Source organism: Sciurus vulgaris (assembly GCF_902686455.1).
Source record: "Sciurus vulgaris genome assembly, chromosome: 8".
Classification (NCBI taxonomy): Eukaryota; Metazoa; Chordata; class Mammalia; order Rodentia; family Sciuridae; genus Sciurus; species Sciurus vulgaris.
The window spans coordinates 109,886,918-109,902,449 of NC_136468.1; the positions used below are offsets into that span (position 1 = coordinate 109,886,918).

Below are 15,532 nucleotides of genomic sequence, written 5' to 3' on the forward strand. Positions count from 1 at the left end.
ACAATTTCCATAAAGAAACTGTAAATTACCAAACATGAAATTAGCAAAGTGGAGACGGCGAGTAGTTCCAGAACTGAAAAGCACAGTAAGTGAAGAATTTGGTTGGTGGGTACAGTAACAGATTAAACATAGTTAGAAAGTAGAGAACTGATAGATAAATCACAAGAAACTATACAATGACATAGCACAAATATACAAAAATATAGAAAATACAGAGGTAAAAGTTAGAAACATAAAAGATAGAATTAGAAAAAATAGATGTGCTTATTTAGAATCTCAGAGAAAAGAGAAAGAATAGAGCAAAAAAAGCATGGGAAGATACAATTATTATATCTGTATTTATTTGGGGGGGCTCCCTGAGGCACCCTTTCACATTTTCTGCTGTATATTGAGATCAGGGTATGGTTCCACACAAGTAAGTCAAAGGTAACAGCAATGGCAGCACTCGTGACAGTGGCAGACCCAGCACCAATGATATTGGTAGAAAAAGTATCTAAACGGAGACAAGTCACAGAGAACATGAGAATGGAAAGAAATAGGAAATTTCTGAAAGTTTGCCTTTTTTGCATGATTTTTAGAAATTGCATTAATTGAAATCTGGACATCAGTAGGTGTCTTTTGTTTGGTTGAATATGAAGAAATTCCTGGAAATTGAGGCTTGTATTACGCTATTGGTATTGAAGAATCTTACTCTGGTTGATGCTTGCATTTTATTAGGGCATAAATATAGTTCTGTTTCAATGTCATGAGTCCTGTCAGAAGAAATTAAAAACATCTGAGTTAGAAGTAAGAATTCCATTGCATCAGATTCTAAGAACATGTAGAGGACAATAATAGAAAGGAACAAGAGACAAAGAATATCATTTCAGAAAATAATATTGAGGACCTAGAATACAAAACATTTCAAAAAGAAACTGAAGATATATAAAATGTAGAAGTAACAGTTTATAGGACTATAATCAGGAAGTGGAAGAGATGGTGTATTAGAAAAATTCAGATTCCAATAAAAATTATACAATAATATCAATCATATAATATAGCAACATGATAATAAAAAAGTGTGAACCACAATGCATGAATATCTGATACCACTAGAGAAGAATTAAGCACGATTTCTGCAGTAATTGTCTCTATGGTAAAGAACAACAAAATGTATAGATATCAGAGTAAAATAATCTTAACAGTGATATTTTGCATTGATTGTGTCTTCTATAAACATACCTTTTTTATAAGGAATATATACGAAAAGTACCATGTACTATGTCATAAAACAAGTCACCACAAATTGAAAATATTTTAAATCATATGCAGTATGTTCACAACACAATCATTTTGAACAGAAGACCCTTGCATATTTTCTGTCTGAAAATGCTAAAATGTATTTATAAATGGGTTATTGGGTTATGGGCCAAATAAAATCATAAAGGAAAACAGGAAATATTTTTATCAGAATGATAATAAAAGTGTTATAGTAAAATGTATGGAATACAACTATAATAAAACTTAGAATTCAAATATCATATTAAATGTATATAATAGAAGAAAACCTGACAACTCAAGAACTAAACAAGAATCCATATCTAGAGGTAGAAAAACATGGAAAAATCAATTTTAAAAAATAGAGGGAAGGAAAAATAAAGGAATGGTAAACAAACATATTAAAGATCACCAATGTCATAGTTGGTTCTTTGAAAAAGTAATTCAAGTGACCAATCAAGAAAAAATGAAAAATATACCTTTGGAGGATACAAATATAATTTTATCTGCACAAAACCATGCACTTAAATAGCCTTGAAAGCAATGCACAACAAGAAAAATAAAAGGCAAAAAAATCTTCACTGTAACTGAAAGAAAAATTCTAAACTTCAAATTATCACAAGTAAGAAAAGAAAACACAAAATCTTAGCAAATCAGGTCATAAGCTCTCAACAGGTAACTTGTGGAAAATAAGAACAGTTTTGGAAAAATTAAATGGAAAATAAAAGAGAATTTGCAGTCAGTCTAGGATAGACTTAAAACACATTGAGAAAAAGATAAATCCACTAAGTCTGCAGGAGACAAGTTAAAAGTGCATGGTTTGAGGTGACAGTCATTGAAAGGCATTGACTATACACAAGGAAGAGAAAGACAACAGGAAAGGAGGTTGGGTGGTGAAGGAAAAGCAGAATATTAACTATCCCGAAAGAGAAAAGAAATAATAAAATAACGTAGGTTATACAAACCCTCCAGTAAATACCAACAAAGAAAGAGAATCTTTATCAACAAAATTCTGCTTTGCTACACTGAAGGAATTTAATTACAAATATTGTAAACTATACTAACCCCATGAAGCAAATAGAAAAAAATTGCATAAATCTATTCAAAGCAAATACCATGAAACAAAGAAACAAGAATTAAAAGATTTCAGTGAAGAAAATCACTCCACAGATCACTTGTAAAAAAGAAAGTATTGGTACACAACCAGCTCCAAGTCCCTGGGCCAGCATGCTGCGAGCTCTGGCCCATCCGAAGGTTGCTTCAGAGACCAGGACAGGGCAGCCAGGGACTTTCCCAAGCAGCCCGGCTCCCTCTGGCAGGGAGTGCCTTTCTAGGCTATCTTCTTGGAGCAGACCACCCAGTGAGATTCTTTCTACACAGAGCCAGCCACAAGTCCCCAAGCCAGCGAAGACCTCCAACCCGCAAGCAGCCTCTGGGACCAGAACAGGGCAGCCCGAGACCTCTCCACGCGGCCCTGCCCGCCTCTAGCCACAGGCATTTTCAACGGGGTGATCCAAGATGGCGGACTAGAGGGTGACTGCATCTCCAAGAAGGAGAGGCATTGAGAGACTCAGACTAAAATAGAACCACGGGGTGAGTCTCCCCCATGTGGTGAAGCTCGGCCGGGGCGGCAGGCCCCGATTTGGGCGGCTATTTAGAGTAGGGCAGGGCAGCTAGAGTCTCCCCCAGGCAACCCTGAGCACTCCGGAGGTGGGCTCCTCCCACAAGGCCAGATTCTCCAGCTTCTCGGACCAGGCCCCCCAGTGAGAGCCTTTCCACACAGAGCCAGCTCCAAGGCCTGGAACCAGTAGCGTGCTAGGGACAGCTTTCCTCAGAAGCACTGCATTATCAAGTTACTCCAAGACTTCAGGCTACTGAAGGCTGGGAGGTGAGACACTGGAAATCTACAGGGGCACTATAAACCAATAGAGGAAATCTGCAATATCACAGAGTTCCACTGACATCTGACCAATATGAGAAAACAAGGGAACAAAATGTCCCAAACAAACCTAGATACTATATCAATAAAACTCAATGACAGCACAGCAGAAGAAATGTCAGAAAGGGAGTTCAGAATGTACATAATTAAAACAATCAGTGAAGCAAACGAGGAGATGAAAGAGCAAATGCAGGCATTGAAGGAGGAGATGAAAGAGCAAATGCAGGCATTAAATGATCACACCAATCAACAGTTAAAAGAACAAATACGGAAAGCAAGAGATCATTTCAATAAAGAGTTAGAGATACTGAAAAAAAAAACAAACAGAAATCCTTGAAATGAAAGAAACAATAAACCAAGTTAAAAATTCCATAGAAAGCATAACCAATAGGATAGAACACCTGGAAGACAGAACCTCAGATATTGAAGACAAAATATTTAATCTTGCAAACAAAGTTGACCAAACAGAGAAGATGGTAAGAAATCATGAACAGAATCTACAAGAATTATGGGATATCATAAAAAGGCCAAATTTAAGAATTATTGTGATTGAGGAAGGCTTAGAGAAACAAACCAAAGGAATGAACAATCTATTCAATGAAATAATATAAGAAAATTTCCCAAATATGAAGAATGAAATGGAAAACCAAGTACAAGAGGCTTATAGGACTCCAAATATACAAAATTACAACAGACCCACAACAAGACACATTATTATGAAAATACCTAACATACAAGATAAAGACAGAATTTTAAAGGCCGCATTTAAAATAAAGACAGAATTTTAAAAGAATCAGATTACATTCAGGGGGGAACCAATAAGAATATCAGCAGATTTTTCAATCCAGATCCTAAAAGCTAGAAGTGCCTGGAACAACATTTACCAAGCCCTGAAAGAAAATGGATGCCAACCAAGAATTTTATACCCAGCAAAACTTACTTTCAGATTTGACGATGAAATAAGATCCATCCATGATAAACAAAAGCTAAAGGAATGTACAAAAAGAAAGCCAGCATTACAGAACATTCTCAGCAAAATATTTCATGAGGAGAAGATGAAAAACAACGATGCAAATCAACAACGGGAGGAACTAGCCTAAAGGAATAGCCAAATAAAGGAGAAACCAAATCATGTCAAAAAACAAAAATGAGTCAAATGACTGGGAAAACAAATCATATCACAATAATAACCCTGCATGTTAACGGCCTGAACTCATCAATCAAAAGACATAGACTGGCAGATTGGATTAAAAAGAAAAATCCAACAATATGCTGCCTGCAAGAGACTCATTTCATAGAAAGAGATACCCATAAACTAAAGGTGAAAGGATGGGAAAAAACATACCATGAACATGAACACAGCAAAAAAGCTGGAGTATCCATCCTCATTTCAGGAAATGTAGACTTCAAGCCAAAACTAGTCAGAAGGGATAAAGAAGGACATTACATACTGCTTAAGGGAAGCATAAATCAGCAAGACATAACAATCATAAAAATCTATGCCCCAACATTGGCTCATCCATGCACATCAAACAAATCCTTGTCAATTCCAGGAATCAAATAGACCACAACACAATAATACTAGGCGATTTTAACACCTCTCTCACCACTGGATAGATCATCCAAACAAAAATTGAATAAAGAAACACAGTAACACAATAAAAATTTAGACTTAACCAAATTATATAGACTATACCATCCAACAAAGAATGAATACACTTTCTTCTCAGCAGCACATGGATCCTTCTCTAAAATAGACCATGTTTTATGCCACAAAGCTACTGTTAGCAAATACAAGAAGATAGAGATACTACCTTGTACTCTGTCAGATCATAATGGACTGAAATTAGAAATAAATGACAGAATAAAAAACAGAAACTTCTCTAATACTTGGAGATTCAATAATACACTCTTATATGATGAATGAATAACAGAAGACATCAGGAGGGAAATTAAAAAATTCTTAGAAGTAAACGAGAACAAAGACACATCATATCAAAACCTCTGGGACACTATGAAAGCAGTACTTAGAGGAAGATTTATTTCATGGGGCACATTCAACAAAAGAAGTAGAAATCAACAAATAAACCACTTAACACTACAGCTCAAAGCCCTAGAAAAAGAAGAGCAAACCAACAGCAAAAGTAGTAGAAGACAGGAGATAGTTAAAATCAGAGCCGAAATCAACGAAATTGAAACAAAAGAAACAATCAGAAAAATTAACAAAATAAAGAGTTGGTTCTTTGAAAAAATAAACAAAATTGATAAACCCTTAGCCACACTAACAAAGAGAAAGAGGGAGAAAACTCAAATTACTAAAATTCAAAATGAACAAGCAAATATCACAACAGACACAAGGGAAATACAAAACATAATTAGAAGCTATTTTGAAAATCTATACTCCAACAAAACAGAAAACCTGGAAGACATCAACAAGTTTCTAGAGACATATGAATCACCTAAACTGAACGAGGAGGACATACTCAACTTAAATAAATCAGTTTCAAGCAATGACATAGTAGAGGTCATCAAAAGCCTACAAAGAAAAGTCCGGGACCAGATGGGTTCTGAGCCGAGTTCTACAAAACCTTTAAAGAAGAGCTCATTCCAATACTTCACAAAGTGTTCCATAAACTAGAAGAGGAGGGAACCCTCCCAAACTCATTCTATGAAGCCAATATCACCCTGATACCTAAACCAGACAAAGGCACATCAAGGAAAGAAAATTTCAGACCAATATCCTTAATGAACATCGATGCAAAAATTCTCAACAAAATTTTTGCAAATTGCATACAAAAATATATTAAAAAGACAGTGCACCATGATCAAGTGGGTTTTATCCCAGGGATGCAAGTTTCAACATCCGAAATCAATAAATCTCATTCACCATATCAACAGACTAAAAGTTAAGAATCACATGATTATTTCAATAGATGCAGAAAAAGCATTCGATAAAATATAGCATCCCTTCATGCTCAAAACCCTAGAAAAAACTGGGGTAGTGGGAACATTCCTTAACATTGTAAATGCCATCTACACTAAGCCCATTGCCAATATCATTCTAAAAGAATGAACTGAAAGCATTTCCCCTAAAAACTGGAACAAGACAGGGATGCCCATTTCACCACTTCTATTCAACATCGTTCTGGAGACTCTAGCCAGAGCAATTAGACAAACCAAAGAAATTAAAGGGATATGAATTGGAAAAGAAGAACTGAAACTATCCCTGTTACTGATGACATGATTATATATTTAGAGGAACCTGGATATTCCACCAGAAAACTTTTAGAACTCATAAGTGAATTCAGTAAAGTAGCAGGTTACAAGATCAATGCTCATAAATCCAATGCATTTTTATACATAAGTGATGAATCTTCAGAAAGAGAAATTAGTAAATCTACCCCATTCACAATAGCATCGAAAAAAATAAAATACTTGGGAATCAACCTCACAAAAGAGGTGAAAGACCTCTACAATGAGAACTACAGAACACTAAAGAAAGAAATTGAAGAAAACCTTAGAAGATGGAAAGATCTCCCATGTTCATGGATAGGAAGAATTAATATTGTCATAATGGCCCTACTACCAAAAGTGCTATACAGATTCAATGCAATTCCAATTAAAATCCCAATGATGTACCTTACAGAAATAGAGTAAGCAATTATGAAATCCATCTGGAAGAATAAGAAACCCAGAATAGCTAAAGCAATCCTTAGGAAGAATGAAGCAGGGGGTGTCGCAATACCAGAATTTCAACTATACTACAAAGCAATAGTTACAAAAACGGCATGGTATTGGCACCATAATAGACAGGTAGATCAATGGTACAGAATAGAGGACATGGACACAAACCCAAATAAATACAATTTTCTCATACTAGACAAACGGGCCAAAAATATGCAATGGAGAAAAGATAGCCTCTTCAACAAATGGTGCTGGGAAAACTGGAAAACCATCTGCAACAGAATGAAATTAAACCCCTATCTCTCACTCTGCACAAAACTCAACTCAAAATGGATCAAGGACCTCAGAATCAGACCAGAGACCCTGCATCTTATAGAAGAAAAAGTAGGTCCATACCTTCAACTTGTTGGCTTAGGATCAGACTTCCTTAACAGGACTCCCATAGCCCAAGAAATAAAAGCAAGAATCAATAACTGGGATAGATTCAAACTAAAAAGCTTTCTCTCAGCAAAGGAAACTATCAGTAATGTGAAGATAGAGCCAACGGAGTGGGAGAATATCTTTGCCACTCATACTTCAGATAGAGCACTAATTTCCAGAATCTATAAAGAACTCAAAAAGCTCTACAGCAAGAATACAAATAATCCAATCAACAAATGGGCTAAGGAAATGAACAGACACTTCACAGAAGAAGATGTACAAGCAATCAACAGATATATGAAAAAATGTTCAACATCTCTAGTAATAAGAGAAATGCAAATCAAAACTACCCTAAGATTTCATCTCACCCCAATTAGAATGGCGATTATCAAGAACACAAGCAACAATAGGTGTTGGCGAGGATGTGGGGAAAAAGGTACACTCATACATTGCTGGTGGGGTTGCAAATTAGTGCAGCCACTCTGGAAAGCAGTATGGAGATTCCTCAGAAAGCTTGGAATGGAACCACCATTTGACCCAGCTATCCCACTCCTTGGCCTATACCCAAAGGACTTAAAATCAGCATACTACAGAGATACAGCCACATCAATGTTCATAGCTGCTCAATTCACCATAGCCAGATTGTGGAACCAACCTAGATGCCCTTCAGTTGATGAATGGATAAAGAAACTGTGGCATATATATACAATGGAATGTTACTCTGCCATGAAGAATGATAAAATTATGGCATTTGCAGGCAAATAGGTGAAATTAGAGAGTATCATGCTACGTGAGATAAGCCAATCTCAAAAAACTAACAGACGAATGATCTCGCTGATTAGCAGATGAGGACATATAATGGGGGTAGGAGGGGTTGGCATTAGGGTTAGGGATAAGGAGGGTGGTAAGAATGGAGGAAGGAAGGACTGTATAGAGGGAAAAGAGGGGTGGGAGGGGTGGGGGAAGGGAAAAAATAACAATGAATCAAACAACATTGCCCTATGTAAATTAATGATTTTTAATAAGAAAAAGAAAAAAAAGAAAGTATTATAATACAATACTTCAAATTGAATCATGTATTTTTCAAACAAACATTTGAGGCTATAAAATTCTGCCTTCATAGAGAAATTAAAAATTAAATAAAAATAAAATGGTTAGAGAAAAATATAAGAAAGAAGAATTGTCTTAGAAAATAATAATTATATAGTACAAGAGAAAAGAGACTAGATTGAAACTTTTTGAGAGAGGATAACAATGAAATAATTAGTTTGATGTGTCAGGAAATGGTTGAAGCAAAAAACAGGCATAGAAGAAACAATATACATATAATTGGAGCCCCTGGAGAAGAACAAAAAATAAATGATGGAATGTAATTAATATGCCAGAATTAGTATTAATGTTATTTTCTCAAACTTGGCATGATCAATATTTTGGATTGCAAAATTCTCTGTTATGGAGGATGTCCCTGTGTATTCTAGGATGATTTGCAACATCCCTGACCTCTACCCACTAGATAAGAATAGCACACTTGAAGTGAATGAAAATCCCTTTTCAAAAAGCTAGGAAATCACTAACAAAATAAACAAAATGGAATTACAAAGAACAAAAAAAAAAAATAAGTAATACAGCTGAGGAGATGGAGTAACAAGCACTCACAGTATTTTTTTTTTTTCTGTCTTAAACAAATAGAAAATTGCACAAATTTTAAGAAATAATGGATCCCAGAAACTGGACAAAAGGCAGTGAAGGACTGGGCTTTCTAAGGAAAGGAAACTAACAATGTGAGCTCTAAAATCACACCTGCTTAACATTCCAAGGCAGTTTCTAAGCCACTGTCCAGGAAAGGGAAATCCAAGCATAGCTCTACATTCTTGTTGAGTTGAGGAGACAAATATTAGAGTTCTTGAGTGCATGGCATTCAGAAATTGCAAGGTAGCGTGTCAGAAAAGAGGAAGCTACAGAGAGAGCATGGTTATATGGTGAAGGGGCATCTTTGGAGAACTGCAGAGGAGACTGCTCACACCTTTGAGCACCCATTTCTACATAAAGAAAACTACCAGAAATTGTGAAAAAAAAAAAAAAAAATTCATGATTACTCCCTGAAAGCCGGGCAGGGAATGGTTTGTGTTCCACAAACTAGAGTTGAAAAACCTTTGTAAGATACAGAATATGGCTCTTTCTAAGCCGGCTTTCCTCAAGGACCACTCCATGTTCAGTTCGAGCGCTTAAGCCCAATGGCGAGAAACCAGATGAGCTGGAGCCGGGCATCTTACAGGCGCTGCTGGAACTGGAGATGAACGCGGACCTCAAGGCCCAGCTGCAGGAGCTCAACATCACCGCGGCCAAGGAAATTGAAATTGGTGGTGGTCGGAAAACTATCATAATCTTTGTTCCAGTTTCTCAGCTGAAATCTTTCCAGAAAATCCAAGTCCGGTTTGTGCGTGAATTGGAGAAGTTCAGTGAGAAGCATGTGGTTTTTATTGCTCAGAGGAGAATTCTGCCTAAACCAACCCGAAAAAGCCGCATGAAAAACAAGCAAAAGCGTCCCAGTAGCCGCGCTGCGACAGCTGTGCATGATGCTATCCTTGAGAACTTGGTTTTCCGGAGTGAAATTGTAGGCAAGAGGATTCCTGTGAAGCTGGATGGCAGACGAATGATCTCGCTGATAAGCGGATGGGGACATATAATGGGGGGTGGGAGGGGTTAGCGTTAGGGTTAAGGTTAGGTTTAGGGTTAGGGATAAGGAGGGTGGTAAGAATGGAGGAAGGAAGGACTATAGAGGGAAAAGAGGGGTGGGAGGGGTGGGGGGAAGGGAAAAAATAACAATGAGTCAAACAACATTGCCCTATGTAAATTTATGATTTTTAGTAAAAAAAAAGAAAAAAGAAAAAAGTTTTCTTGGGCAAAGCACAGCAGAAAAGTGTGGAACATAAAGTTGAAACCTTTCTTGGTGTCTATAAGAAGCTCATGGGCAAGGATGTTAATTTTGAATTCTCAGAGTTTCAGTTGTAAACCAAATGACTAAATGAAGTTATCACTTACAGTATACAAAAAAAAAAAAAAAAAAAAAAAGATGTAAAATATCTAGTAGAATCTCCAAAGGATATCACCTTGTTACTGGGCTTAACTAGTCCTCCTCTAAAACAGTATTCTGAACTTGTCCAAGAAAGCTAAAAGCAAGCCTCAAAAACATCCAACTGATTCCAATTCTCAACTACCTGTGTGAAAAAAAAAAAAAATCCAACACTATTTAAATACTAAAACATTCCCCAGCAATCAAAATCCTAAAGTCTAAAATAGGCTTTCAGAAAAAAAAAATATTTTTCACAAAAATAAGCAGGAAAATAATAGCCATTCAGGAGAAAAATCCATTAAAACCAGCTGGTCAGAAGTTAGCTTAAACAGATAATGATATATTCAAACAGCTATTACAAACAGGTTCCCCACACTGAAGATGGTAAAGAAAACCATAACCGTGGTGAAAAAAAAAAAAACATGTGATATAAATGGAATCTTCAAAAGGACTTAGAGAAATGAAAAATCTGTATAAAATGAATGAAAAATCAGAAATTGTATGTATGAAGACATAGCAACTGAAAGTACCTGAACTGAAATACAGAGAGAAAATATGACTTAAATAGATGAAGTATCAGTTATTTGTGGAATAATATAAAAAACTCTAATGAATGTGTTTGGGAGTCAAAGAATAAAGAGAGATAGAAAAAGTATTTTTCAAGTTAACTGCCCAAATTGTTCCTAATTGATGGAAATTTTAAACCTACTGGCAAAAGAAGTTCAACAAATGCCAATCTGTATAAAAATAAATAAAATAATCACATCAATCAAAGCACATCCATCATATTGTTAAAAAACAGTTAAAGATTGAAAGTCTTTTAAAAAGCTTGAAAAAATGTGCAGAAGAACACATAAAACACGTAAAAGGGTGACATAGGCTGCTTATCAGAATCTGTGCCGGTAAGACAAAAATCACCTCCCGAAAAAGAAATCAACTAAGAACACTTTAGTAACAAAAATGTTCAAAATTGAAGGCAACTTGAGACATCATTTTTTAAAAAAGTATTGCCCACAGACCTGTCGAAGGACTTTAGATAGAAAAAAATAATACACTATGCAAATTTTAGCTATAAAATGGAGTTCAACTGAGTCATCGGAATTGAGAAAGACAGGGGGATATTTTTCACTCTGAGGTTCTTTACATCACTGTTTAAAGCAATAAGAATAGCAATGTATTGGAGGCTATACCATATATAGAACTCAATTTTACAGCAATAACACAAGGGACATCAGAATGAAAATGGCATATGCTGTTGTACTTTGTTTTACTACTTGTGAAATGATATGATATTATACTGTAAACCCTAGAGTTAAAGGTGTGTATTGCAAAATATGAATATCATAAATCCTAGAGTGGTATCAACAGTAGCAAAGGAAAATAGTTACAGGCAATATGCTAAAAGGAGAAAAAATGGAATTTAAAAAGAAAACTCATTATTAACTAACCAAAAGTTGACCTGAAAGGAAAAAGAGCAGATGAAATAGAGAAAAAAATTTTAAACCAAATTGTGTCAAATGTTATAGTAATCATAACTTAAGATAATAAATTAAAAGTCAGAAATTATGTTGAATAAAAAATACTCAAGACCTATCTATCCTGACTATAAGAAAACCACATGGACTATAAATAGAAGCTAAAGTTAAAATGTGAAAACATATATTGTGCAATATCTTCAGACAAAGTAGGTTTAGGAACAAGAAATTTTACTGGGACCTCAGAAAGATATTTCACAACAAAAAGAGGATCAATTCATAAAGTACATAACATACCTAATAACAGAGCTCAAAATATGTTGCACTGAAAGTCAAATCCATATTATTATTGGAGATTTCAAAACTCCAGTCTTAGTAATCTAGAAAAGGTAGAAAGAAAAAAAAGGGGATATAACATATTTGAAAAATAGTATTAGTTAACTTGGTTATAGTCAAAATCATAATGCAGGCAAAACTATTAAATATGAAAGAATATCAGCAGACAAAACAAGGAGATACCACATACTAGTAATCTTCATTAAGAGCATAATCTGAAATATACAATTGATCAAGAAGGTAAAGTAAGAAACCGAATTTCTAAGGGAAGAGCAAGACTTAAGAACAACAGGCAGATATGAAAGGGAACCAGATGTAATTCTATAAATGAAAGCTTCCTATGTGACAGAGTAAGAACCAATAGAAAAACTCTCCCATAGTCACAAACTGACAAAATACAAAAGCATTTAGCAGAAACCTCTGGTGAGTGAACCAATTCGGCAGATTTAAGAAAGGAGTTGAAATGGGAGGAAAGGACAAGGACAGGATGAGTTTCCCATTTGGGGGGCTTTTTTCTTTCAGAAAACAGAAGTGGTCAAATTTCTGAGGAAAGGCATATCTTTCTGGTCTGAAAAGAAACTAATAGAGAATTGAATAACCACATGGCCTCAAGGGAGAAATGTGAGTCCAGTGGGAGCCAAGAGGGAGCTATATATCTGTATATGAACTCTGCCCCAATCTCTGATGGACTCCTGAAAAATCCTTGTCAGAACAGACTCCATGTACTTAGCCTCAAAAGAAAACAAAGTGAGAGGGTTGTGTTTTTTCTAGAGACTCCAGACTAGAATCCATTTTCTTGCCTTTTTCAATCTGCCTACATTCTCTGGTGCATGGCCCTGTCTTCATCTTCAAAGATAGCAATGGCAGGTGGAATTCTCTCATCATATTACATGACTGTGACCTGTTGTTCTGGCTCAGTCTTCTACTTTTATGAATCTTATGATTAAGCTGTGCCCATATGGATGCCCAGCACAATTTTCCCATTCTAAGGTCACTTGGATAGCAAATTTAATTCTATCTGAAAGTTAATTCCCCTTTACCATGTGACAGCATATTCACAATTTCTAGGGATTATGACACAAATGTGTTTGGGGACCTAAATATGTTAAAATGTTCACCAAAGAAATTTTTGAGTAAAGAAAAAAGAAAAAAATTATTGTCAGCAGATCTTCCTTATAAGAAATAATGAGCAGTAAAAGACTACCTTTTCCTTTTGATGCCTTTAAAGTACACATTACTATTTAAAACAAAATATAACATTGTCCTCTGCAGTTATGTACCTACAGCACATATGACAGCTGTAGAGTAAGGGATGATGACCTGTGGTAAATGAACTTATAGTTGCAATGTTTGTTCTTATTATGTGAGGTGATACAGTATTAACTCTAAGTAGACTGTAGGTTCTGGTTAGTGGATGTATATTGTTACCTCTAGAACAGTTATTAAAATGTAATATAAAGATATATAATAAGAGCCAAATGAAAATTTAAATGGGAATTCAATTTTAAAAGACAAATATATATTGCAAAAGAAGGCAGCCAACAGGGAACAAGCAGAAAGCCAGTGATAAAGTGCTACTTTAATCCAAATATATCAATAGTTAAAATAAATGGTAATACACTAAACATTCTACTTGAAAGGCAGAGATTACCAGAAAGGATAATAAAGCAAGAGGCATGTTACGCTATCTTCAAGAGGCACATTTCAAATATAAACATACAAATACATTTAAAATGAACCAATGGTCAGAATACCCCTCCTTAGCTTTGTCACCTACACCTTAATAGAGCATTAATCTTCAGGATATATAATGAACTCAACACAAAAAAAAATTAACACCAAAGAAACAAATGACCCAATCACTTAATGGGCTAAGGAACTGAACAGGTACTTCACAGAAGAAGAAATATGAGTGGTCAAAAAATCTACAAAAAAGTTCAACATCTCTAGCATTTAGAGAAATGCAAATTAAAATTACACTGAGATTTTATCTCACTCCAATCAGAATGGCAATTATCAAGAATATAAGTGACAATAAATGTTGGTGAGGATGTGGGGAAAAACATACACTCATACATTGCTGGTTGTACTGAGAATTGGTGCAACCACTCTGGAAAGAAGTATACAGATATCTCAGAAAACTTGGAATGGAACTACCATTTGACACAGTTATCCCATTCCTTGGTATATACCCAGAGAATTTAAAATCAACATACTATAGTAACATAACCACACTAATGATTATAACAGCTCAATTCACAAAAGCTAAGGTATGGAACCAGTTTAGGTACCCTTTACAGATGAACAGGTAAAGAAAATGTGGTATATGTAAACAATGAAATATTACTCAGCCATAAAGAAGAATGATATTATGGCTTTTGCCCGTAAATGGATGGAACTGGAAACTATTGTGCTAAGTGAAGTAAGTCAATCCCCTAAAAACAAAGGTCAAATGTTCTCTCTGATATGTGGAAACAAACATAAAATTGGTTGGGAGCATAGAGGTTCATTGCATTAGACAAAGGAGAATGAATAGAAGGGAAAGGATAGGAAATAGGAAAGGCAGTAGAATAAATTGGACATAACTCTCCTGTGTTCACATATGAATACATGACCAGTAAAACTCCATATCATGTACAACCACAAGAATGGGAAGGTATACTCCATATATGTATGATATATCAAAATGCATTCTGCTATCATATATATATATATATAAAAAGAACAAATAAATATAGTAACCAGTAAAGATTATGATAGTGATTATAATAATAAATAGTTATATAATTTTGACAAACTAGGATGAAAGATAAAGAGAGGGAAGAATCTCAGAACTGATCTCCTGGAGCAATGAATGTTTTAAAATGTTTAAATTACATTGTGCTAAAATTAATTGTTTGCTATTTTAAAAGTCAAATGCTTTCTTATAAAAATCTTATTCTTTACTAAATTCAATACATCTTTTGTAAATGAAAGAGGAGCTTCGGGGAAAAAAGGAATAAAGAATAAAAGAAAACATGGTAAAAAGAAAAAATAGTAATTCCCTTTACACCTGATCTCTTTTAACTTAACTGTTCATGTCTTCTAGGAGAATGGTGAAGCACTTGTCCAACCAAACAAGAAATATAATGTCAAGAACTCATTTTACAAGTCCTCTACACAGAAGTAAGATTTTTTTCCCCAGAAGAAATTTCATCTTAAAATGTATTTATTTGTCCTTAATGACAAATGTGCTGGGTTGGTAATATCCTGGATCCTATGAGTAATTCAGAAAACATTTACTTACTCATGTTGACTAAATAAGAAACATGTCAAGGTCTTAACACCTAGGTTTGATGAATAATAAAA

General features: G+C 35.1%; 2 protein-coding genes across 2 annotated transcripts in view; both read left to right on the forward strand.

Annotated features, from left to right (window-relative positions):
- The window catches only part of SPMIP7 (sperm microtubule inner protein 7), a gene marked incomplete at its 5' end in the record, with an annotated part of 60,529 nt that overhangs the window by 10,458 nt on the left and 34,539 nt on the right, over window positions 1–15,532 (forward strand). The window contains one exon of the mRNA XM_079150400.1: window positions 15,273–15,349. Coding sequence (XP_079006526.1) covers window positions 15,273–15,349 — 77 coding nt within the window. The remainder of the gene's footprint in view (window positions 1–15,272; window positions 15,350–15,532) is intronic.
- LOC306668878 (small ribosomal subunit protein eS7-like) lies at window positions 35–10,312 on the forward strand (the record flags this gene model as incomplete). The annotated part of the gene is made up of 3 exons (XM_079152633.1): window positions 35–105; window positions 9,485–9,956; window positions 10,187–10,312. The coding sequence occupies 3 exons, from the start codon at window positions 35–37 to the stop codon at window positions 10,310–10,312; spliced, it is 669 nt and encodes a 222-aa protein (XP_079008759.1).